At 44.2% G+C, this 27,488-nt stretch overlaps 1 protein-coding gene across 1 annotated transcript in view; it reads right to left on the reverse strand.

The window, feature by feature from the left end:
• RCOR1 (REST corepressor 1) overlaps nt 1-27,488 on the reverse strand; it is an 84,908-nt gene that overhangs the window by 24,140 nt on the left and 33,280 nt on the right. The window contains exons 3-4 of the mRNA XM_027730859.2: nt 17,866-17,949; nt 561-613 (exon numbers count right to left, since the gene is read on the reverse strand). Of these exons, the coding sequence (XP_027586660.1) occupies nt 561-613; nt 17,866-17,949 (137 nt within the window). The remainder of the gene's footprint in view (nt 1-560; nt 614-17,865; nt 17,950-27,488) is intronic.

The raw sequence follows: 27,488 nt of genomic DNA on the forward strand, positions 1-27,488 counted from the left end.
TTACTGCACCGACAGGCAAGGTGCTCATCTATCAAATGCAAAACGATTTGCAACACAGTTTTAAGGTAAACAACTGTAGATATTGGTTCACCTTAGAAAAGCATATGATGGTTCAATAGCTCATTAATAACTACCAAGACATCCATGAAGGAAGAGATGGAGCAGTCAGCTGGAAACTGCAATGCAATCAGGCAGCTGTCCAAAGACAAGCCAATCTTTTTAAAATTGTTTAGGGGTTCTGAAAGTGTGCAGGAGGAAGCATAACACTTATGGCCAGACTCTGTTAGAAATTACAGTGGTTTTGGTTTTGTTTTTTTGACTCTTCATGTAAAACTAGGGGCTAACACCATATCCCCAGATAAAACTCCAGGTGAACTCCATATCCCCAGAGCACAACTTAGTGTTACTAGGAACAGTCAGTTTTGGGACAAGTAGGAGAGAAGAAAACACAGTCAATAAAGAAGGGAAGAAGCAGTTCTAGGCAGTCACTTGAAGTCACGTTTTAATACAAGCTGGAAAATATTTTAAAATAAAGTAAGTATTCAGAGGATTGTTGTTACCTGCTCCATATTGTATCCATGCTTCTCTTTAGCAATGGCAATATATTCATCCACTGAAAAACAAAGAAGAGATGAGATTATTATATTAAATGCTCTTATACCTTTTCTTCCCTTGCCCTTCCCAGTCTAAACCCCAGATTGCAGCTCTGACTTCAGTCCTCCACAGAGAACTCTGATGAACAGCTGCTGTTTCCAACAATTCAGGAAAGAAATGAAACAAAAGAAAAACAACAGTCATCAGACAAGCTACTACATATTTTCTTAACAAGCCTCAATGATGCATGATATCCAATCCAGTTCCAGTACTTCTGAAACACAGCATATAATATTTCAAAATTTGTTCACCAAAACTGTAAACGTAATTGTGTCAGCTATTTTTTGGGGGGTATGTTTGCTTTGTTGTGGTTTTTTTGTTTGTTGGTTGGTGGGGATTTTTTTTAATCCCCCAAAGCAGTTGTTTTCTTAAGGAAAAACATCCCCAAACACAATCCATACCTTCCAATACTGCCAGACTCCTAGTGTTGCACAACCACTGCAGATATCTTGGCAAATTTTTCTACTCTTAGGCCTCAGCAATTTTCATCTTGGACCAAACCCCACCTCTATGTATTATTAGGCCCCCAAAAGCTTTTAACCTTTACAACGTGAAGACACCCTGAGCACTTATATTTTGTATAGATGGGACTAAAACCCAAATGTCTCTTTCACTGTGAGTGACTGAGCTTACATTATATCCAACAGCAGCCATTTGAGAGGACTGGATCAAAGTCAGTACCAGTGGTGGTGTTCTGAAATCTGTGCCCTTATGCTTGCTCATTATTAACCAGACTGTAGTGACAACATCCCTGAAAATAAAAATTCAGCCTAAAAGGTCAGACTCCTATTTCACCTAATGGAGTGGAAGATGCTGGAAGTACACATTGCAGGTAGGATCCGTAATGTACTTGGGACAGATACATACAGCCAGAGTTCTCATTCTTCTACAAGTTTTGGACTTCATGACAAGTCACAATGAACTCAAAAATCATTCCCCCTTCCTTTGTTAGAGATACCCTGGGAGGGATGCAAGTAAATTCCTGTACTGAGCACTAGAGTCATGGAGAGCATCCATAGCACCTCCAGAAGGAAAATGGTTCCGTGCACTCGTGATTGGGCCTCGTGATTCACTTCAGCTCTCAGCTGTGCTTCTCCCATGTTTTCTGACTTTATGAACACTGTCACGGAACAGCATGGCATTTTTTAAAGTTTTTCCTTCAAGCTGTGACAGTCCTCAATCCTTCCTTCAGCTAAGCAATAAACTCAAAAGGTACTGGGAAAACAGAAAGGATAAATCAGAAAACACACAGCAGGACAGCAACAGCCTGTTATTTTCAGCTTGTCATTAATAATAAGTATTTAAATCTAGGTACTTAAAGTAAACATCCCATCTTTAGACTACTCAATATGACATGTGGTACCAATGCCAGACCTTCACATGGAAAGGAGAAGCATTTGTTAATTTTCACAGAGGCATTGCAAAAGAGGGCTTTGTTAAGTGCCATGGAAAAGTCTGTGAGAATATTAATACAGCCACATGTTGTGGCAGAAGAGCATGCAATAAACACAGGCACAGTTACACATTAGCAAGGGGACTCCATGAGGTTTTTGCTCTTCCAAGCTCCCGCCTGCACACAATGGCAGCTACCAATGGGCTGATGAACCTGTTTGTTGGTCCATGTTCTGGATACTTTCAGTAAAAGCTTTATTAGCCCTTTGGAAAAAGGTGCAGCCATAACCATTCATTTGCACTGCTGCAGCACAAACATGTGCATCTGTCCAAGTGAAATTGTTTCTAAGGACTGTGCTGAACTGGGATGAAAACCATCCTTTCTCACAAACAACCTTTTCTTGCACAAGGCAAACACTGTAAAATAATTGAAAAGGCAATGGAGGTGATTGGGACAATGACAGAAACTTCCTAGGCTGAATTCGCTGCATTGCCTAACAGAATATCCTGAGGGCAACCGAAGGCTAGTACAAACCTCAAAAATCAGCTTTGCCATGGGGGGAAAAAAAACAACTTGCAAAACCACATCCCAAGGGAAGAACATGGTCCAGGAGGGCCACACAGGGTAAGCAGGGACAGAGAAGGGATGCACACCATCCCTTCCCTCCACATGCCAAACAGGGCAGAGAACGTCAGTAAGATGTGGGCAAAAGAACAACTTTAGGTGCTTCCAGTTATAGATGGTTATAAAACCACACCAAAAAAAAAGCTGCCAGGAAACCCTACATGCAGCATTTCCCTGTACTTCAGCTAAATGTTCTCAGCTTCCTTAAAACAGACACTGCACATGCAGTGTTATATATTTTGTCTAAGAAGGAGGTGGAAGGAGGGAAAGGAGCTGAATTCTCTGAAGTCCAAGGCTGAATTAAGCTCCTGAATGCTAAGTACTGCTGCATTAAGTACCTTGCTTTCACCGTGGAAAGACCTACAGTTCCTCATTTTGCTTCAGCATCTTATCCTTTAATATATACAGAGAGGAGATGAGGTCATTCTCCTTTCCAGTGTATTACCTTCCTTATGCCAGATGCTGTGAGTAATGAAAACATACTTGCTTCCCAGCCCCCCAAAAAATCATTACAGCATTTTCTCTCCTAACTGAGCAAGAATATTAGCAAGGTCCCCAAATATCAGTAGGATTTCTCTTCAAACAAGTCAATACATCACTGAGCCAAACAGTAGATTATGAGTGACTGGACACCATGAAAGGAAGCAAGATGCTTTTCTTGTCACAGTAGGTTCTGTAACACATCAGTATTACACCTCATTGTTACAGTGAAAAGAAAATAAGAAAAAGGCAATAAAGCAGTAAATATGACCATGAGCAAACAGCAGTGCTTCTTCTATACACCATAAGAGTTTGCGGGTGAAGGAAGGACAAGGAGTACACAATTGTACTCTTCTCTTGGCCTGTTTCCTGCCCACTTACTGACAATCTAGCCCATTCTGCTTGTCATTTCATGGCTAACTGTGGGCTCACTTGCTTTGATGCTTGCACCATCTGAGAGGTATGACAGCCCCTTAAGCAATCCTTCCGTTTGCTCTTTCTTTACCATCCCCCTCCATATGAAGTAAGCAAGGAAGAGCACGGCACCATTTCAGTCACAGGATCCCTTTAGTCTCCCATACCAGTAGAGCCCGGAATTGCCACAAGCTTAATGCTTTACATGCCACACCAGATAAATAAGTGCCCTCTTCCATCTCTGCCTTCCCCACACAACTCTAGCAAGCACAGGGCACGTGAAATTCTGCTCCACTGCATTTTAGCGGCATTCAGTCACGCTCAGCGTGTAACCCAGCAATCTGTTTAGACATCACAGTTCAGAGCCAGAGAAGCCTGGGGCAGAGCTCTACTTACACCAGAAGAGACAGTTTGCCAGCACAGCTCTTCACTGCTTTCCAGAAGAGAATAAGCAAGAGCAGCAGAGCATTCCCATCCCTTTTCCCCAGCATAAAATACACCACCATGCATTCTTTCTACCAGTGTAACTTTTCCCCAAACAGGGCACACAGGAGTAGCCTTCCCTCCCATCCAACTCATTCCCCTAAGCCAGAAAGATATTTCAACAGACCAGACCAAAAATACAATGATACTTGAATAGAAACAGTCGTGTGACACAGGAGATGCATTGCTCCTGTGAAGGCTCTTGTTGCTACTAGAAACCAGATGGGGGGAGGGACAGAAAAGAGAACCATAAACTGTTATTTCTTTACCTACTTGGCTACATTTCTTCTATTGCATACATTTTAGCTGTGTGGGTGAGCAGGATCCCACTGTCCACCCCACACCCAAAATGGAGTGAGCAGTGGCCCCTTTCATACAGCCCGTCATGCTCAGGAAGGTAGAAGCAGCACAAAAGGCAGGGACACAGAGGGAACAGCCTCACATATGCAGTCACCAACAAAGAGGGGTACAAAGTACTCAAATGCTAACACACACCTCTCCCAAATACAATGAGATGACGGAAGGACCCTGCATATAGCACTAATACAGCCAAAGAGATAAGGGAAATTGAAGAGAGTGGGAAAGAAAGCAGAGAAAGATGTTTCCACCCCCTGTCATCTAGAGAGGAGAGTTTGACCAAAATGGTGCCATCAACCCCCTGAATTTTGTGTTCTTGTTTCCAGCCATCTTTCTCATAAACACTTTTCCTCTGCTAACCATCTCCCCGCAAGAATTCCTCACTAGAGGAAAAGAAAGGGGACCCTCTTGGCTGACAGAGGGAAGGAGGAACAAGAGCAAACAACTGCATTGCTGATTTTCAGTCCCGCATCCTTGAACAGAGAATCGAGAGATGTAAAACAGGAGCATTCATTTCAGGGGGCAGGAGAACTCTGAAAAGACAAACGCCTGAAAATAATGACTCCCCTCTGCACCATTTGATCACATCACGATCTCTCCAAGTGGCTCTTTCTGAAGAATTTCTATCCCCCTACCCAAATTGTTTCTTAATGACCCCACAAGGATCACATCATGTTCAGTGGACTCAATGACCCCAAGGAGGGTTTGCAGCATAAGTGAGTGTGCTAAAGCCTATAGAAAGTAACAGGAATGCAGAGGTAGGGCTGTTGCTGCAACCTCAGTTCACCCCTATTACTAGGGTACTGCAGGAGCTCTGAACACTTTGCATATTACGTGATGCAATACCCTGACAGAACGAGGTGAAATGAGGACAAAAGCAGCATCCTTCACAGCCTCAGTAATGTGCTTCACAGGGTTTGATCAATGTTGGAACCTGCAAGGAATTCTGGATGTTGCTATACATCTCCCCCTCCCCTCCATCTCCCCTGAGAACACGGGAAAAAAAAGAAAATAAAAAAAAGGAAAAAAGTCAAGACCCAAAACAAATCAATAGTATATAAAGAAAATAAGGACATGTAGACATACAGGTGAAATTTTTCGAAATTTCAAAACACAATTATGATGGTATACAAACAACTAAGCACAGTTTTCGCCTTGACTATAAAAAACGAGCAGCTGCATTGCTGTCCCGCTGCCCTAGCAGCATCGGTGGAACACTCCTGCCACCTCGTGGTCCCAGCTCGGGAGAAGAAGCTGCCAAAAGCACACGAGTTTGGACAACTGTCTCCCTGAAGTTAGCTGCAACTGGAAACGTGGGAAGCAGGCAGAGATCAAAGCCTGAACAAAATCACTTAGAAGAAAACAAAACCCACTTGATCTTAGAGGTCTTTCTAACCTTAATCATTCTACTTTTCTATTCAAATAATTCTTTTTCTTGGAAAAGCTATTTCCTCTTCTTGCTATGTGTGAAGATATGATGTGATCTATGTAAGAGGCAGGAGAAGAGCAGGGAGACAGCACAGACATGTTTTGTGTCCTGTGTTGCACCCACCTGGGAAGGCACATAGTGTCCTTTAACACTGTCTCTAGGAACAGAAAAGTGCTAGTTACAGACACAAAGGCTACTTAAAAATCACTTCATGCAACTGAAGGCACAAGAGGATTTAGGCCTCAACTCTACGGCAGTTGAGGAGAAAATCTGGAGGCAACTGCAAGGCAAAGGAACACCCACCTTACCTGGAAAAGCCATAGAAGCACTGCGTGGTGGTTGAAAGTAGGGAGATGCTCTCACCTCCCAGGAGGGGCAGTGCCAGACCATCATAGCACCAGCCCTACCTACACAGGTTGCCCCCTTCTCCTGCACCACCTCTGGTGCTTTACACTCTATGTTTATACCATGCTGCATACCATATAAAAATCACTTTTTTGGGAGATTACACAAGCCTGAGAAGAGATGAGCCCTCCTAGTTTCAAGCAAGGGACAAGACTGGTTCAAGCCATAAGTGCGACTCATTCCTTGCCCCAGCAGAGTGGCAGGGATGAGCAGGAGGGTAGGAACAGGCACGGCTACGTAAACTGGCATCGGTGAGGAAAAAGTTGCTCATGGAACTGCGCCTGGAGCCTGGGGAAACTCCAGCCTCAGAGAAAAAAATCAAGAAGTAAAATGGAATGCCCCACTGCTAGGAGATTTATCCCTTTAAAATTACCTTTGGTGATACCTACCAAAGCTTCCTCTTTCGCACAAAGGCAACCAGTCCCCAACCAGAGCCCAACTAATAAGCTAAAAAGACACACCTATTTCCTACCGCCTTTTTAAATTATTTTTAATATTGCTCTTTGCATGGCCTGCATCTAAGGCCCAATGATGGTTAAAGATCCGACTCATCTGCCTTTAGATCTTGCTATATCAGCTAGAAGGCTGTACTGCAGACACAGGTGCACTGACAAATTAGCATAGTTTTTGTAGCTCACCAAAACTATATTAAACTCCTTACCAGGAAAGGCCTTCTGCTAATAGACATGTGTTACTTTTAAAGCTTTCACCAACACATGTTCATTCCTGAAGCTGCACCCTCAGCTAACGTCATCACATCAAGAAAAGGCCTAACACGTGTATATCCATGGAGTGGTGTATTAATGAGGATCGCTATAAGAAAAGCCACACAGCTGATGCTCTCTTGCTCTCTGATGCTGCTGCTGTTCTCACTCAGAAAGGCCATGTGGATGCCCATTGTAAGGACATCCATGGAGGATGCTCTGGGAAGAAAGGCTGCTTCTTATACATCCACGACATTCAACCGTCAGTCATAAATTTGCTCCACCGTAGCACTGAACACCATTTTACTGGAGGGATGGCACAGGTATAAATATCTACAGAGCCCTGGGCACAATGGGGCAACAGATGTTGCTACATGAACCACAGAATAGAAGAGGATGAGGGAGATCTGGCAGGGCAGTAACAAAGGAAACACTTGTCTCTGGCACCTAGCACAGATAGGGAGAGTGACATCAGATCATCCAGGGACCTAAACTGTGACCATACAGGATCTGAGTATGTCTATCATTTAGCAGTGAAAACTTGATCCTAAATCAGACACAGAGACTGGACTGTATTAAATGTAATTAGCCAGAGCAATTGATACTGGGTTTAGAACCCATGTAAAAACATAAAACCAGCACCCACTAGCTTCTGGCAGGGAGAGAATACTCGTTCCCACGTATGACCTTCCAAGACAGAGCCAGGAAGTTATAGACAGGATAAATCCACACAGCATACGCCTCAACAACAAAGTGAGTTTATAGCAGAACGGCTCTTTGCATTATTCAGTACAGTGCTCTCAATTCAGTCCGAGAAGCCCTAAAGCCAGATTTATTCTGCTGTCAAACCATGGCTTGAGTTCACTCTACTGGGAGGTTACAGCCTTGGATTATACACTTCAACTACAGGCAGCAACATGCCCAAGCAATGCAACTAGGAACATTATCAATACAGTTGTGACAAGAGGTAGATTATTAAAAAAAGAATTCGTCATATACTTCAGTGCAGGGAATGCTAACTTGGGTTCGAACAAACCTCCCTCACACAGATTTTCTTATGGAAATTATTCTTCTCACTCCTTGAGAATGCCTGATCCAGTGGACCCTTTCCAAAAGCCAGATTTGCTAATTTGAAAAAAAATACAGTTTGGCACACACTAATGACAGAATCAGTATGGGAGACCACAAATTCAGTCTACTAGCAATGCAATATAAGGCTTCAGTACTCTGCCTAGGAACATTCTCAGCTCTTCATCCACGTCATGCTATAACACTGAAATTCTTGGTCTGCAAAACAGTCAGTGAGAATTCCACTAAGCTTTGTCAAGCAAGCTGCTGCCAACCAGTTTCAGAAGCCACCAAAGAACATCCAGACCCAAAACTCCTTAAAGAGGGTGAAACCCTCCACAAGGTCCATTTTCCATCCTCAGTAAGATTTTGGAAAGCTCCTGTCTAAAACCAGAACTGTTATATTCTTCGTTGTTGTAGGAATGCAGACTAATGAAGGCCCTGTGTCAGAGCCAGGCTTCCCAATCAGCATGTGTAACTTCACTTCCCCACGACAGAGGGTCTTTGTGCAGCATGAGGGCACACACACAAGGGGTATGCGGGAGCAGAATAGCCATCAGGTTAAATTACAGCTCATTATTATTGTTACTGATAATAAAGCTTGTGACAAGAGAGTAGAAGCCACGCTGACTCCCTTTATACTGGACACAAAGGCAAAAGAAATGATCAATTTGTCCCCTGGCTACCTCCTTGAGGGATGTCACTTGGGCAGAAAGGAAGCATCGGGCAAGCCAGCAGGCAGCGAAAGGAAGGAGACAAGTCTGAGTCACACGGAGTTGCTGCCCTCAGCAGATGTGCATTGCCCTACTACAGACAGGTCAGTCTTGGGAGACACGAACACTCAATGCATCCATTCTTGCACTTCTTTACTTCCTATAGCCTGGAAAGAAAAGAGGTGCAAAGATGTTTTCGACCTCACCAAGAAGTCCATGCCGAAAGACAGGAAGCTTCCACAGCCGGATCCTGGACATCATTTTTACAGTAGCCTCCAAATCAAAATATTAGTGTTGACTGATATTAAGGTATTAAAAAATGCATAAAATTAAGTCAATTTAGAAAAAAAATCAAGTTACAAATTCATACAGCATCTGCTGAAACATGAATTACATAGAGGCCCTCAGCCTTCAAGACTGACCTAAAGAGACTGAGTGGAAAAGCCTATGATAAACCAAATAGACCCTGGAGTATCAGTGGTGGGTGGTCATAGCTTTTAGCCAGGATTTAGAAGCCTAGTCCTTACTGAGAAGTTATTATGTATTACTACTAATCCTTTGAGTGCTAGAAAATTCACTACTACCCTACCATAATATGAATCTGCACAAGAAGCACATGATCAGGAAAGTAACTTAATGTGGAGGGCAAAAATAAGAGTACAGGAAAATTAACTAGTGGGAGTGGTTCCTAATTAGAGCAAATAATGCCACAGCAAGCACATTATGATGAGGGAAGCTCTGGTACATGTCCTTGAGAAAGCCTGGCTGCTCTGCCTCCTGCACTAGCACCTCTGTAAAGGTCACACTTGGCAGCATATGAACTCATCACAGCAAGATGTTACAGCCATGACCTACTCAAGCATTCCTCGGTGGAAACATCTCCCACAAGAGTTCCTCCCTGCCTGTGCACAGCTCCCATGATACACCTATAAACATGCATTTGCTGACTAACTTTGCTCCGAGGAAAAATTAAAACAAACAAAAAAAAATGTAGAAGGTTACCCTCCAGTTCCCTGATCCTTCTTATATTCACTCACAGCTACAGTAAGAGAAAAGAGGTCAGAAAAAAAAAAAAAAAAAGACCTAGTCCTCTGAAATGCTCCAAGCCTACCCATCCCAGCAAGACCAGCAAGACTGGAGTACACTCAACCCATCCCAGGGCTGAGCCCAAGCAGCACAAAGTAGCTGCAGCCTGCTCGTTCTCGTCATACTGGTCCTACAACTCACACAGCGCCGATCAGGCTGGCTAAGACTGCTCCCAAATGCATTTCAGATCAAGGCTTGCTGCCAGGGTAACTCTTAACACAGCTATCATCACTCCATTACATCCACGTCATCTTATCTCTAAACTTCTCCTAGGAAATAAAAGCTCCTTCCTAGCGCCAGCACCAGTTCAATCCCGCAGCAGCCACAGTAGTGGCAGTCGGCATTTTCAAAGTGGGTCATCTTGACACGTTCAGAGAAGGCCTGGATCACACTGCAGTGAAAAGGAGGAACAAACAGGTGGCAGGAGAGAACAAGGCACACGAAGAAACTGAGGACTACCTCCCCCCTCCCAGCACAGCAGCAAAAATTCCTTCAGGATAACACAGCTACCTTAGATAAGACATCCTTTTCCTGGATACTCTCCAACACATTCTCTCTCCTTCGGGTTTTTTTTGTTTGTGAGCTTTAAAAAAAACCAAAAACCAATACACCACAAACACCGCCCCCACCCCCGCCACAATCCATCCCAACGCATACCCTACCTAGTTCTCTTGAACTAAAGTGCTTTCCTGACTCCACTGCTGGGAAAGGGTTAAAATTTCATCTTAATTTAAATATTCATTCAGGATCCAGAAATATCAACCTGCAGCAATAATGATGAAAGAGCTGCCCTGAGATTTCCACACAGTGTTGCAACAGCAACTAGTATAGCAGATTACAAACAAAGGGAAAACTGCAGCTAAGTTTGAGGCAACTCAGCCATTTCTGGGATACACCCATAGCCTTTGAAGCCTGGCATCTTCTTTTTGCTGTTCACAATATTGCTACTATAAGCATCAAAAGTTGCCTTAGCTAAAATGAAATATTGCATTCCTTCACCACCTTCTTCTGAGCATTTTCTGAAGTGCAGCAACCGCAGCTGCTGGGAGAAGTGGCCATGACTATTATTTCTACAGCTAAATTCAAGCAGAATCCTAAACTGAACACTAGTTCTCTCATTTCTAAATTCATGGAGTTGCATTCTTCAGCTGCTGCATTTGCATCCAAGCTTCACAGCTGCCAGGTTCACTGCATAATATGAAATTTGGATTAGGGATAAACATAAACCTAATTCTGCTTTTCCATTAATCCTTTTCGCTGTCATTGGGACAGACAACAAACTGATATTTCTAAGGAAGGAGCATACAGAAACAGCATAATCCTAAATTTGGGAGTTTTGCTATCTCCACTTGAGCAACAAAAGGTCAGCACCTACCTTCCCGAGATAATCACAACCCCTGAAGTTCACCCCTCAGAGACCTAGAAGTCTTGGCTCTACCTGGCAGCTCTTTTTTAAAGCTAATACTTCTACTACTACTAAAAAAAACCCCAACACCTCAACAAGTAAAACCTTGGACACAAACAAGCAGAAAAAACCCAAACAAGAGAAGCACAATACACGTGCTCCTTCCTTCACAACCTCCCACAGCACTTAGCCAGCCACGAAAAACCTCAAGTATGAGCTCAGCTAAGAGTTCAACAATACTTTTTTCTCTCTGGTGACAAAGTCTAAGCAGCTCCCACTCTCCCATTCCTGACCAAGGTGGCTGCGCACTCTTACTGAGCATCAACACAACCTTTTGGGGAGTTACATTATAAACCAGGTCAGAGAAGACAGGGGTTGGAGGGCAGAGGGTACTAAAAATAAAACCACGATTCCAACTGTTTCAAGGATCCTGTTCAGGGGATGATGGAGAGGAGAGAGTTAAAAAGCACCTGAATACGTACCAGACTATATCCTCTGCCTCACTGCTGCTCCGTGCGTGCGGAGGGGTGCCTGTGTGTCGAGGAGGGGGTGGCTCTCAAATAGCTCTGAAGTGTTAATCCCTTCCATTTTAAATGCATCCTGTTAAATAAGGGCTTCATTTTCTAAAAGGGAGATTTTAAGATCAACACTTTCCCTAGTCTATTCTCTCCCATTTGTTGTTTTCCTCTCACATTTATGTATTGTTAGGGCACTCTCCATCAACTATCATCATTAGCTCTCTTTTCTGTGAGGTGTAGTCCTATGTCCACAGAATTCATAGGCCAAAATAAGTGAGCCAAGGGTAAAGGCTATGTCCAAGCAGAAGCCCTTTGCAAAACAGTTATGGCTCAGCTACACACTGAAAACAGAGACCAGCCACACAAATCAGTCAGACACATGCAGCAACCTTAGAAGACATTTTCATGTCCATTACTCTAGCAGTCATTTTAAGTCAGAAAATTCAGACAAAATAGAACTCCAAGCTTGTTTAGTTTTTCTTCTGAAGGGAATATTAAAGAGAAGTCCAGAGTCCATGTTATGCCAAAATTATCCCTTGAACTAAAGCTGGAGATGGACTCTGGCCACTTAAACCTGCAACCTGCCCTCAGAAATTTTGGGGTTCACCTCACCATCACAAGAGAGGACAGCTACCAAAACTCACTCTCACCCAAAGAAGGCTGCTAACACTAACAACCAGGACACACTTAGAAATGTGGTTGGGACACTGAAATCCTGAATGCCAACTCAGAGCTTCTTTGGGTGGAGCACCACACACTCCCAAACAGTTACCCGGCCTGTGGCACAGTTAACTAAAACCATGCCCATCCAAACACCATAGGGTTGATATCCTTAGTAACCATAGCAACCAGCACTTCTTCCTCCATCAGAGCCTCAGCTGGCACATTACTGCCTTCCCAGCATCAGGTTTTGCAGCACATTTAAGAAGCCTTCCCTTTTCCCCAGCCACAGGGTTTGGCCAAACACATTAGGGGATGTCAAAGCACTCAGCTGTTTTCACTTAATTCCGGCATTTCTCTATCCCCATGTCCCCTGACTGTTTCTACTTCCCCTCCATAGCGGGAACAAGATATCTGAATTCTCTCCATGTGCACCAAGGCAGGTGTAATGTAAAGCAGGGAGCCAGCTGCAGCCTCAAAAGAAGAGGTGTCACAGAGTAATGGAGACAGGAACTGGTGAATGTCCAAAGCTGGCAGTGCCAATCAACTGTCAGGTCAAGCAGAAGCAGCACTGCAAGACCAGAAGACCCAGCTGCCCTCTACAACCCCACTGCCCCACAGGCATTAGGGACAGTGCTTGCCTGTTCAGTGACACCCACAAACTGCAAATCCACTGGAGACATCCACCAAGACATCAAGTGAGAAAACAGAACTCCCATCTAGCAGCACATGTATTCTGTCAGGAAGAGAGCAGAAAAATTACTCTCAAAGCAGAGCTTATTGCTGGTAAAACAACACATCTTTCCCTCTTGTAGTTCACCTTTGAACTGCAGGTCTATAAAAGCAATCATCACATCCTACCCTCTCACCTGGTATCTATCCCTTGCTCCTGGGCAGCTGCACCATGCCAGCGCTTGCTCATTTCTAAACCAACCCAAAGTCATCTTTATGGTTCCACTCACTGGTGCACTTGGCACAGAGAGAGACACTGCTGTTTTATTAATAGCTTCCTGCTGGCCCAGCTCTATCCTGTGCAGAGTTTCCACAGCATCATTACAATGCATTTTTTACTATTTCCCCTCCTCCTTCCCCACATGCCACTCAAAGAGAGCAGATGCCTGTCTTCCACCTAGCTGTTCCTGCTCCTCAATGTCACCTTGCTCAAGGCATCATTCTTCTTCCTCTCTCCCTGTCTCCTTCCTCACCCTCCATGACAGAGTCCCACAACAGCCTGAACAGTTGCCCTCCATGGCACCAAGTCCACAGACAGCCTCTCAGGAGTCTCACTTTGAGAGCAAGCTCTCTGTAAGAGGTGTGACACCAGCCACAGGGTATTTGGAGCAGAGTTGGAAGGGGAGCACAGTTATTTTAATCCCAATGTTCAGTTACTGCACAATGACATTTCTTTCTTTCTTCTTCAAAAGACACAGGACAAAATTCTAGCTTTGGGCTAACTCTGTGACCTACTCACTAATGGCGACACTGCTGTGCAAGTGACCCCTCAAAGGCAGAAGTCTGTCAGTAGATATGGACCATGCTGGCAGCATTCAACTTTGGTATTAATATGGGCAAGGTAATAATGGTTATGTCCAGGATTAATGGTTAACAAGGAACAGGATAAAATAAATGAGCAACGTGCCAACACATACTTTTGTTTTCATCTTCTCTTTTACATCCATCATTTCATGGCATCCAGACAAAAGGTTTCTCCAGTGTGATTAAAACACGGCTTCATGGGACCCAAATGAGCTCTTAACTGTGTGAGTCTGGAGCATCAGGTATGCAGATATCCACCAGGTCTTGGCTGATACACTGGTCTTTCTAAGGTTCCTTTCAGCAGCTTACAGAGACTCTCCCACAGCCTCCATCAGTTTGGCCAGCCCTCTGCCAAACCCATCAGGTGCACTGCTCTGAGCATGGTCACAGAATCTGCTCAGTGGTTTTTAGCACCTTTAACAGAGGTGGCTTCCACAAGCTGCACTGATTGCACTGAACTCTCCTGCTCACAAGAGCTACCAGTTCACTCTAAGGAAGAGCTAACATGTGCTGCACTAACTTCCATCTTCACAGTGAGCCACAGGAACAGAGAAGAGTCCTGTGTCTTACAGGCACAGGATGGATTAAAGACTTTGGAGTACAAACCAAAGTAATCACAGGTACCAACAGGCTGCTGATTGGAAGGATTTGCTCACCCACACTTCAACCTGAACAGCAGTATTAAGAATGGATGTGCTAGATAGATAGATAGGACTAACAGTACTTACAGCCCAAGGGGCTACACCAACCTCCTGGAGACCATATCTCCTTCCACTCGCAATTTCACACTGCCAGTGAATGATCTACCGCACCATGTCACAAAAATCCATGGTTTAAAAAGGCATCGAGAAATAGAGAATAGAGAAATAGAGAATCCCTGAATAACTTCCAGTAGTCAATCACAAAAAAAAAAACAACACCAAAAAACCCAAACTCAGGCATTTCATTTCAGTCCATGTGGACTTATTTCACAGCCATCTATTTGTATTATGCATGTCTCTTACTATGTCAAATTTTTCCTCTAAGTGAATAATTGAGAATAGTCCCCTTTCAGCCTCTTTTCAGTAAGCTAAACAGATGGATTTTGCTTCATCTTCAGTTTGCAAAATGTTTCAGTAGCTCCTGTCTCCATCCTTTTCTCAGTTTTTAAACTAAAGCCACTATTTCGAGGTTCATTTTCCTGAACGCTGCTGGGTATAGATGCAGCAAACTGCACCAGTGACTACCTCACTCTTTACATCCACATCATCCCCTGGGTCAAGCAGGACACAGTGAACCTTTGCTGAATTACCTGCCCACTGTTTCCCCAATATTGCTCTCTAAGCCATTTCTTTCCAAACATCAGACTTGATGTAGAAGGCCAGAGCTTTCAGGACTGAGATTCATAACCCTGCAGTTGGGTCATTAAGAGCCCATTGCATTGGCAGCAATCCAAGTTAGGAAAAGACCCAAAGTGCTCCACAAGACTGTCAGTAGCATTAGTTTTATTTACCACCCTGTCAGTCTACGGGTCATCAACAATTTCATATCAATTCCCACATCACTGATGAAATGTTGATCATCACCAGTCCTCTTACGCATCCCCACGGACCCCATTTAATTAGGATTCACTATCAACGATGCCAAGACTTGTCAGTGAATTCAAAAGTCGCTGAAGAGACCGCCTGTCCCCTGATGTTCTTTCATCATAAACCATAAAGCAGATTAGGGAACTCTGCATGTAATATATTTAGTAAGTGCTCTACAGCCATTGCAGAGCACTGGTGTTTTGGAGGAGGTTCTCATCTTCAGAAAGGAAGGGGGACTGAATCAGGCTCTCGTGCAATCAGTGCCTAACAGCTGGCTTGAATACATTAGAGCAATAAACTTATTTCTACCAATCAATCCATTTCTAGTCTCAAAAACCCAAAAGCATCTACCTTCAGCAGAATTTGGTTTTCATAGTTCATTTTTAAGTAATGCCAGATAGAGACAGGAATAACTGATATCTTTCAGCAGGATCAGCTCAAATTGACTCAAGACAAAGCAATGACCAACGAGCTCCCTGTTCTCTCATTCCCTGTATAGCTGCCCTTTCCCCATCTGCTGGAGACTTCCTACCACCCCAAGGTCCTCCCAGCAACCTCTCCCAATATTTCCTTGGGTTTTTTACTACTACTAGATGCTTAATTTCACAACTCCATCCACTCTGTATCAATCAGGCACCTGGGAGGTATTTTGTGTGTCATGTATGGTGCAACACCCTCACACTTTACTTCCTCAAATTCCCCATGAAATATTTATTTTTTTTTCTGTATCTGTTTTGGAAGGTGAAATAACCGAGACCCTATACTCTTACTGAAATTTTGAGTATTTTGAGAAATTTCTTCTTGCCTTCTTATATTCATATTGTTTTCCCCAACTTTTTTGTTGTACCAACATCAACTGCCACCTAGTTTTTATTCATATCACTTTTTAAATTACCTCCTAGGTTCATGACATCTTAGCAGATATTATATCCTTTCTGTGCTCTATAATATGAGCATATTTTTGCCAATTGCTACAAAATTCTCAGTTACAGATAATATTACTCAATTCCACATATCTTCCCTCCCTTTCCTCTTCCCTCTTCAAGAAACCTGTTTCCTACCAGGCAGGAGTTAAATGCTCCACAAAGCTGAGATGAGATTCAAAAGACACTCAGATTTGAGAGGCATCCACAGGAATTCTCTGTGTCACAGACAGCCCATGAACAGTCATTCCTTTCGGTGGCAGAAACAATTTCTTGCTCTTACACCTTTTAAGAGGTTTCTAGCTGTAGATAACTGTCAAACATATTCCTCTCCTCATCAGTCTTATTTAGTTCAGCATGCAACAGCCAGCAGGGAGCAGACAAGACACTACTGGTAGGAGAGAAGGCAGACATGATCCTTGCAAAGCCCTTTTTATCTGTAGATCACAGTACCATCATCCTTATGTAATTTAAGGGGCAACTTGCTCAGTGGAACAAATGCCCCAGGGCAGAACACAGGCCTTTCATGGCAGAGCCAGTTTGTGCACAATCTCTGCTGCCTTAATTTGCAAATGCCACTACAACCTCACAAGTGCCTTGTGATGCATCCTAGCCCTTGGGTCTAGGGGAAGAACAGGTATCAAGTTAATAATGCCACCACAAAAACTGCAGAGGAACAGGAATGCAAGATTCTCAGTCTTGGTCCCAGAATCGGAAAAGATAAAAGAAAAAAAAAAGGTATGAGCATAAAGTCAAAAATAGCTCTTTTCAGCTCCCTCCCCCAAAAGCACTTAGGTTTAGTTACTGCATTCAAACAGCAGCCCTTTAATCAAGGAGTCCTACTTATTCATGAGGAGAACTGTAGCTAGACAAACCTTTCAAACACTAGTTCTGCCATCTGGCAGCAGCACTGAGACTTGTTCCCAGACATACACAGAGTACTGTTAATTGCCCTCACGTGGAATTCCAAGGCACTACAATTGTTCTGGCATTTAAAACCTCCATGGGCTCCAGATGTGGATTTTATTTGTGTCTTTGTGGAGAAAAAGGTACTACTAATTACCAAATGTTTCATGCCCCCCTCCCAATATTTTTCATTTTGCTCTCCCCAGCTATTTCTGTTGCCTTCTACAGCACCAACAGCAAAAAAAGCAGATTGTGTAGGCCCACGGATAAGTACCTTAAAGAATTCATACCAGGGAAGAAGGCATGTCACATTTCTCTTGATTTCCCTGCCCCTGTGGATTTGATGCTCTGAGCAGCTGCCCAGCGGGGAAGAAAGATGATCTGGGGGATTTCTTTGTTGGCTTTTCTTTTTTTAAATTAATTTCTAATCATAATGGAAAGGTCATAGACATAACCTCTCTACCAAAAGTGGCAACTTTGCATTCCTGAAGTGATACATGCAAGGAAAAAGGGGAATAAAATTATTTGAAGAGACTTACATTTTGCTTCAGACAGATTCTGGTTGGGTGACCAGACCAGCATGCCGAGATTCTCTCTCTCCTGACTTCTCCTTGCAAGTTTGGCTTAAGAGAAAACAGATACAAACCAAGTTACAGAGAAAGTAATTTCAGATGCAAAATGGATACAAAAGCGACTTATCACACATCTGCAGCTTTTAATCAAGATACAAAACCCATCCACAGAGTTAAAACCTCATCTTCCCATTCAGACCTGAGGCTTTTCCTTGTTTCTTCAATGCATCATCCTCTATATAACATGACAGATACCGCACACTCACTCTTTCCTGCAGTGCACTAAGCAGCATACGTTAGATCTAAATTAAAAGTTAATTAATGTTTCTCTTCCAGCATACTTGATTATTTTTCTTCCAGCCATCGTTAAATGAAAAAGGGAGGAGCTAGGCTCAGGCAGCGGGCTCCAAGCCCTGGACATCATGAGGCTACACTGTGTAGCTACAGAGTCACAGAATACGTCGAGTTGGAAGGGACCCACAAGGATCATTGAGACCCTGCACAGGACCACCCTCACAAGTCATACTATGCACTCAAGAGTATTGTCCAAACACTTCTTGAACTCTGCCAGGCTTGGTGCTGTGGCCACTTCCCTGAGGAGCCTGTTCCAGTGCCCAATCACCCTCTGGGTAAAGAACCTCTTTCTCAGATCCAACCTAAACCTCCCCTGACACAACTTCAGGCCATTCCCTCAGGTCCTGTCACTAGTCACCACAGAGATCAGTGCCTGCCTGTCCTCTTCCCCTCACGAGGAAGTTGTAACTGCGATGAAGTCTCCCCTCAGCCTCCTCTTCTCCACGCTGAACAGATCAAGTGACCTCAGCCCCTCCCCTCATACAGCTTCCCCTCAAGGCCCTTCACCATCGTCACTGCCCTCCTTTGGACACTCTCTAATAACTTTATATCTTTCTTCTACTGCGATGACCAAAACTGCATGAACACTTCAGGGTACACACATGCACAAACCTCTCAGATTTCACTTCTGAGCACCTCCTGCCCTGCCCCAGCAGCCCTCCTAGGCCTCCATCCCTCATAGTCAGGAATGCCCACCAAGGCGACACTCAGTTCCCCCCTGGTCAGGATCAGGTCCTCTTCTCAACTACTCCAGAGGAACCTGTGTGCACTCACACCCACACTGTGTACACACACCCATGCTCAGAAAGCAAAGATTTTAACCAGCTTAACACCTGGCTGACATGAGAGCTCTGAAAGTCTCAAAGATCCACAGCTGCACATAGTTTCAAAAAGCAACCTCAAACTAAGGTTTGTTTCACGAATGAACTCTTGTGAATCTGCTGATGTTTGGTCACAAGAAGTCAAAAAGAGGAGGAGGAGGAGGAAGAGGATGAGAAGAGAAAGAAACTCGCTCTGTTGAGTCAGCACAGCCAGCTCAACCACCCGCCCTGGCAGGGAGAAACTTGCAGGTCTTGTTATGAATGAGTGCCTGCAGTAATACTTCCACTACAAAACATCACATAACACTCAAGTTTTATGCAATATTTCAACACAATTTTCTCTGCACTGTGCAATTAGGCATATAACCACCACTTCATAATGCATTAAAACAGGTCAGAAAAGACCTAGTAACACAAAATTACATTACAGTGCTACAAACAGTCATGGCTTGACTACTGTTTTTAACCTGAAATCTGCTCAACTAAGAACAGTCACGGTTTAGACGACAATAATATTTTAACATTAAATTTAAAGTACAAATAGCATGTACTAAAAACAACCAGCTGCCAGCAACATATTTACACTGAACTAACAGGTTTTTTCATGTCAAACACCATGATTGTCTTTCACACAGTTTGTTGGTTTTCTTTAAATAAGGTTAGCAACTGCACATACAAGATATTTTGCAGGCTGTGCATGTTCATTATTTTCTACACTAGGCAAAAAAAGGAGTGAGACAAGAGCCTCTGGTGGCAAAAGATGGGAGGTGGACATCAGGTCTGTACACAGAACACAAGGATGTCTGAAATTAAAATTACAAGTCCTGAAACACTGGGCATTAAATTTTACTTTCCCTCTTAATTTCAAGTCTCAGTCAGGAATGTAAAGAGAGGTAACCTTAAACTTCCCCTTTTGTCAGCCAGGCTTTACCACAGTCTCACTCGCTGAACTGGGAAACCCACCTAACTCAGGAAAAGGTTTTCTCCTAGTTTCACAGGGTGAACCTCTTCTCCTCTCTGATAGTCAGGCACACGTCCCAGCCGGGTTGTCCCTGTCAGGAGCAGAGCACTGCCAACGCAGCTCACCCACAGTAAGACGGGTGAAGCTTCACCTCCCACGGTTAAAACCCCAAGGTACGCTTTGAGGTATTGCAGAGGGAGCGCCACAGCCTTCCTGGCTGTGACCTGCAGCAGCCCTGGGAGGTGACAACCAGCGCAGGAACTGCAGGACCTCATGGCACCCATGGGGTTGGTGAAATGTGTTCCTCGTCTCCCACCACGGCTCCCCCACATGCACCCAGGATGTCCCCTTGTAAAGAAAATGCCTTGGGTTAGGAGCTGCCTCCTTCCAGTCACACATCCCCTCCCTGGGCCTCATACCCAGAACGGGAACCTTCGTGCCACCCTCAGGACCTCTTCTGTCCAGTTCCCACAGCCCAGCTTCTTTCTCTCTGCCTCCCTCCAGCCCCTTGGTAGAACAACCAGCCAAGTTTTGCTGCACTTGCGAATAGGTGTGAAGCAGCACCTCCAGTATTCCCAAAATGTTATCTCCTGCTGTCTCTCCACTCAAGCCCACACCTATCCACCCTCAGGCCTCATTCCTTGACAGATGTAGAGGCCAGTGCAAAGCACACAGAACGGTTAGGTCAAAACTCATGCTTCTCTGCAAAGGACAGAAGCACCTAAAGGCCAACACACATAGAAGGTTGGAGGGTAGGCATGTTCCTTAAACATCCACAGAGGCTGAGATTCCATCCCTAACATCCGAGATGCTGGCCACCCAGCTCCTTCACTTTCTAGCACCACTCCCTCCCTAACACCCCTTCTCAAGCCCAAAGCCCCCACATGTATTGTCCCTCACACACAAGGCAGACATGACAGGCATTCTTCCAAGTCCAGTGTCGACCCAATCATAAATACACACAGCATAAGCACTCTTCCTTCATGATGTACCAAGGAAAAACTTAAGAGCTTGCTCAGAATTTGGAAGCACATTGAAATAATTGCTTCAGAGCAACAGCCATGAGAGCAGAAGACGGGTCTTAGAGCAGAGTGGCTGTTACATCCCTTTCCTGCACCATTCCAAGCACAGCTGCAAGGCTCACCATCACTGGGAAATTCTTTCCCCTTACCTCTGCTTCAGGACAAAGAATACCAGGGTGAATACTAACACTCTGCACTTCACTGACAAAGCTAAAAAGATAATTTAATTTAATCTGTTATATATTTCATATAAAAATAGCCATGTAAGATAGGCAAGTGTTAGTCTTTTTTTAGGGGAACAGATCAATTTAGGATCAATGGGGTTTGCTTGTTTAAGCAACTGCAGTTAAACCAGTGCAACCTGTGTTTAGAGAAGCTGTACACTGGCAGACAAGATGGCCTGACATTTCAGGTAATCCTGCACCTTCATCTAGGCTACCCACTAGATATTTGTAAAGTCTCTGCCACTGCCATTAGTTCCTATCACAGCTGCTGTGGGAGCAAACACACTAATCACTTTCCCACTGCCAGCTTTCCCATTTGTCCCAAGTCTGTCAGGAATCACAGACACTTCCTCCATCCCCAAGAGAAAGACCATCTACTACAAGCAGCACCCCCTAAGTTTTGTTTCACTGTCAGAATTCACATGGGATGCAAACTCCCACTGCTTCTACCCAAACAGAAAAGTGCAGCCCCAACCAGGCACAGTATTGTGTTGCTTTTTCCACAGCAGTTCCCATCCCTTTCTCTTCTCTCACCTCTAGAATATACCCCTACTCCACAGACTATACACTAAAACATAGGAGAGAACCAATCCAGCTTAAAACTCGCTTTGTGAAGAAAATGTTATTTTTTTAAAGTGGTTTACTGCAAAAGCCCAAACAGTTCTACTGTGCAAGGGAGGAGAGATGAAGCAGGGCAGAACACCCATATATCAGCATCATTCTAAAGGTTGTGGGGGCCTTTTTTTTCCCCCCTGAAACTGTGAGGACACATCTCAACACAAGTGTGTAGAAACACATTGGTTTGCACAGGAGAGAAACAACACCACCACTGAAGTTCCTATCACTTCTGCCCATAGGCCAAAGCTCTCCATCCCTGGGGGCTCCATGAGCTAAAGGACAGGCCTGGCACATGCAAGACTAGCACCTTGCAGGATGTGAAACCCTGATCCACAGCAGTCAAGGCTCTTCCCCAGCTTTTGGAAAGCTGTTACAAGACTGCCCCACAGAAAAACAAGACAGAGGTTCCAACCAGCAGAAGCAGTCAGTTCAGACACTAAGTGACATCAGGCTGATTTAAAAAACAAAAAGTATCTTGTGTCTTTAAAATATGTGTTTTTCCCTGCTGTGAAGGTTACTACATGGGGCCGTCTCACTCTCTAGTACCTGTCTGTCCAATTTTCCCTTGCATACACAAAAATGTCAGTTCTGCTTTCCCACTACCACCCACAAAGTTTAAAGCCTCAGGGCTAAATCCACCTCAGACCCCACACCTGAGTGATCTCAGCTCACAAAGGAAAAGAACAAAGAGTGAGGTGAAAGCAAAATGATTTTTTGTCAATACCAAAAAAACACAAATGCCCCCAAAAAAGAAAACAAACCCAGAATCAAAACTCTTCAAATCTACTCCCTCCCAGAGCCAAACTCCTCTGCTGAATTTAGTCCAAATCAGAGAGCAGATGGTCAACTCTGCCAGGACCCTCTGCAGAAACAGAGGAGAAAGGCAGAACTTCCAAGATCCTTGAAAGAAACTTCTTAAAGGACACCAAGCCCTAAATACCCTTGCAAGTCCCCTGATATGTCTATTAACTTAAACTCTGGGTCTAGACCCCCTTCCTATACCAAGAAATATGCATTTTATCTCCTCACATCCTCGGCATTCTTCTGCAGATACTGTAACTTCATATTTACTCTTAGGCAAACCAAAGTTGCACCAGTGCTGGAATGAGGACTGTATTAAGAAGCTCAGTGTTGAACATGCCGCAGAGTTTGTCATCATGAATAATGTGGACATGAAACCACAGATCTCTGTTCTGGCTCTCTCCAGAACGTTGCAAGAGAGCCAAGACATGTGCACGTGCCCTGCAGTCTCCTCAGCCACCGCACTCAGTAGAGTTGCTGCAAATGGACCACAAAGCAGGGCTGGAAGAAACAAGGCTGCTTCTCTCCCCACCTCCACCTGGGTGCTGTGAAGCCAGGACACCCAACAGGGAAAGGGAAATGGGCATGTCTCCAAACAAACTACCAAAGGTCACCATGCCACACACATCAAGTCCCTCCTACAGGTCAGAGAGTACCCTCCCCAATTTCAAATTACTCATGGAGTAACTGGCATCAGCACAAAAGGAAACTTGTGCCTGGCAGTAATACCACTCCCTTCAACCCACCTGAATCTTCTTTTGGTGAGATGAACTACAAGCCTCTGAAGAGCTGTGTCAAAAGGCCAAAGGGTGAAGCTTGCATCTCACAGCTTGAATCCATCCTCACCACTTCTGAAGGGAAAGGAGATCCTGCTCAGCCAGCATTTCTCCGCCCTCCTGACACATTCCCTGCCTCTCCTCCCCCCTTCCTATGTTGACTCTGGCATTTATCCCTCCAAGCCAAGCACAATCGCTAAAAGTAACCTAGCAAAATATGAAGCAAACTGCATTTTCCCCAGTTATTAAATCAAATCAGCTGAGAGGGTGCACAGACAATGGCAGACCCATGTGGGTGGGGGGCTCTGCCTTCACCCACACCACGGTTCAGCAGCACCACTGCAAAAGAGAAGGTGGGAGATTGTTTCCCCTTCCACCACCACCATCTAACTTGAGAAACCAAAGCAGGGGATCTACCCGAGCTTTTAAAAAAAAAAAAAAATTAATCCAACAAAAAAGCCAGGTGTTCCTGTTGGCTTTAACTCAATACCAATTCCTAGTTTTCCAGCACATATCCTAAGAGACAAGGAAGGAGAGTAAGGAAGCAGGGACAGCCAGGACACCTCCCTCGGTCACAGCATCACTTTGGTCTGCGCCTTAAGGACCACTGGTGGAACGGACACCACACACAGAGAGCGTGCAGGAAGGCAGAGCCTGTCAGCAAGCAGGAGCACAGCGCTGCCCAGCTCGAGCCTGACCCATCGTGTCTTATTTTCCTTCTCCAAGTTAGAGAAGAAACGTGCCAGAATAAACTCAGTAGGAGCCGAGGCCTCTCAAAGAGCCACCAATCACTCTGTTGTCTGTTATTTTGCTTCTGTGCAAGGGAGCGGTGCCAGCTCCCACTTGAGGGACCTGCTCCATCTCACAGCTCTCCCCAAGGATGCTGCGTGATCCAGCCACAGCTGTGAGCCATTCAAGCGCTTTGTGCTTTGCTTTGACACCTGTACTGACCCCTCTGGGAGATGATCCTCACCTTCTGCACATGCCAAGACACTTTCCTCCCCATTCTACCCTGCCCAAGTCAGAATGAGGCTCTGCCAGGAGACCTCCAGCATTTTCCATTCTGCATCCTTTCAATAATCTGTGATGTTTTTGCTGTTTGCACAAAGCATTTCAGAGCTATTGAACCCCTCTGGATTTCAAAGCAAAGCACACCTACACATGACTATGCGAGAGCCCTGCAACACACACCAGGAAGAGCGAGACCCTGCTGCTAGTAAGATCCTTTTGTTATTCAGAATTGGGAAAAAGTAACTCAGAAAAGTAGGTACACTGTCAGGTGTACCTTGATACAGATACATACTTCTTACCGTCTCTGGAAAGCAAACAAAAGCCTTAAATCAAAGTTTAAAAAACACTTGCCATAGAACTACAGGGAACTCTTCAGGTACTGATCTTTTGAAAAACAACACGTAAAAAAAGACTTCCAGATCTGAACAATGTCTTTCAAAAAGTTAATAAGGTTTACACAACAACAACTGAAATCCCCAAGGTACAGGATGGCAAGATTTCCACCAACAAAAGCTACTGCTTTACTAACAGCACTTGATAACCGCCCCTTCATTTTTAAATCACACATTGCAGGTTTAAAAAGAAAGAGCAAGAAACACCTCTTCCTTTTAATATGTAACCCTGAGCATTATATATAAAATATGCATTGCATAATATCCAAAGGTGAATAGGTGTTTTTATTGTTTAGGAAGAGCTGGAGCTGCCATATAATAACTTAGCTGCTGAATGCTTCTTCAAGCAGTTTTGGACCGTCTAAATGTATTTACTTTTAATGAAGTGAGATTAAACATTCCCAACCCTGCATTTTTAATCAATGCAGACCTTAAATTCATTGCATAGGGTGAAATCCCCTGTTTACTGTACCCATGATGATTGTTAAACGAAATAAGCCAAGGGAGGCACAGGCTCCCATAGTATAAAAAACTCTCACGGGTTCACTGTTATTACTCAGGCTCACGGTGTAATTGTAAATGCACAGCTGTGATACAATAGCACAACACCTATGTGGCACAAGAGAATTCAAACATAACTGAGAGTCAGAAGAAGAGCTTTTTTCACCTTCCTTCCCCACTGCTGGCACTGGTGTCTCAAGCAGCAACTCAAAGACATTTGAAGAACTTTGCTGCTCATCTCCACTTCCTTCTGCATGTGACTTCTCCCTGAGTCAGCAGATAATGCTTGTGATCCCCTTTCATTCGTGTTTTCCAAGGACTGCCTAGTTGTAGCAGCTGGTACCTCACAGAAATACCATCTTCATACACACTATAGCAGCATTAAATGCAGGAGAACATTTTAGACTGGAATACTGAAAGCTAAGGAACATTTTTTAATTAAAAAGCTATAAATTAAGCAGTAGTTAGCTCTTCCTATACATGACTACACCCGGGCAGCACTATAATCTATATGCAAATAAAGTTCTGAGGGCATTTTTGTATCTGCCTACGGAAACAAAAGTGACTATTTGGGTTTCTGTGCAGAGCAGCACCACTGGAAATGCAGACTGTAGGGCCCTACTGCCTCAAAATAACTGCAGGTACTGTGATACAAAACCCCACAGTATCACACATTACAACAGTGTGCAAAATATTGCTTTAAAAATTACCCAGTTAAAGATTAATCATCCAGCAATGATTACAAAGGTCACTTTGCAGTGATAAAAATTATTACCATTAGAAGAACTGAAAGAGAAAACGAGAAAAAGCATAGATAGCAATACAGTTTCCTTTTATTTAAAGTAATCAAGTTCAATCCCACCCTAAGTTTGAACTTAACATCTTTGTATTTTTTTTAAACTTTTTCAGAACACATCTGATCCAAGACGCCTTTCCAGTCTCAGAGCTAGCAGCAACACAAAAGCTGTGGCCTACATTTTGCCCATAGCCCAGGCCAGAGCAAACAATAAAGCCAGAACAGATGTTGAGGCCTCGCCTTGTATTTTTTTTTCCTGAATAATAGGAGTCCGCTCATTCCCTCCTGCAAGCAGGTGGCACCAATGTGCAGCCATAGATGAGGTCTGAATAACTATACGAGCGAACAGCCTTTCAATATACACTCTTAGTGTGTAAAATCTTCTACGCACACGCAATTCCAACCTGAGCTCTTCGGCAAGTTCTGCATACACAAGCCCTGCGATCCACACATGAGCAGGAAATACATTACCACATCAGAAACATGACTATACCCCCACACTTGCTCAGCATGGAGCAGCACACCTCTGCTAATCACAACGGGCTTTTGTCTAGACAGGGCTGGGGTTTTGTACTGAAACGTGGAAGGGTTGGAGTTTGTTTAAAGAGAGAGCTGAGTACAAAATTAAAATGAGAAAATGCACATTTGATCAAGATTTTACAAGAGATCCCTTGTAAGCCTTTTTAAAACACTTGTTTTTTGAAGGAGGAGGGCTGGTGACTACACCAGAGCAACTGTGAATGCACACCCAGAGAGCAGGCAACCAGAACAAAGCCAAAACGTGCAGTGCACATGTCAAGCTGGACTGATGAGGCTCACCCGCCCTCCCAAGCACACTTCTCCCACCTCCACATTGCAGAGAGCATCCCTTGCCTCCCCAGCTGTGCTTCACAGCCACACCAGCTCCAAAGCTCCACCAGACCCATTCCACCCCACCAGTCAGTACTAACAAAAGCAAACACCACACATGGGGTCTCAGGGGCCCCACACGCCCTATGGATACCAGCCCATAAACCACAGCTCCACACTGGGACCCACATCCTGCCAGTAACCTTGGGAACCCCTGCACACTCACAACCCTACCAGAGGAAAAAAAAAAAAAAATCAATGCAGGACCTTCACGGAGTCACACAGTGAACTATTTTAAAGTTTGTTAAAAATAGGTAAATGTATGCAGTCAGTTCTGAGAGCCAAGCTACAATAAGCAAACTACTGTTGGTTTCTGTTCAGTCTCCCTGAGCACTGCCCCAAGAAGACACTTCCTGCCTTCTTTCCCTGCACGCTGTTTCCCTTCCACTTTCATTCAAGTGACC

The sequence above is a fragment of the Pipra filicauda genome, unplaced genomic scaffold (assembly GCF_003945595.2).
Source record: "Pipra filicauda isolate LSUMZ 115617 unplaced genomic scaffold, ASM394559v2 scaffold212_size3012638_pilon, whole genome shotgun sequence".
Lineage (NCBI taxonomy): Eukaryota > Metazoa > Chordata > Aves > Passeriformes > Pipridae > Pipra > Pipra filicauda.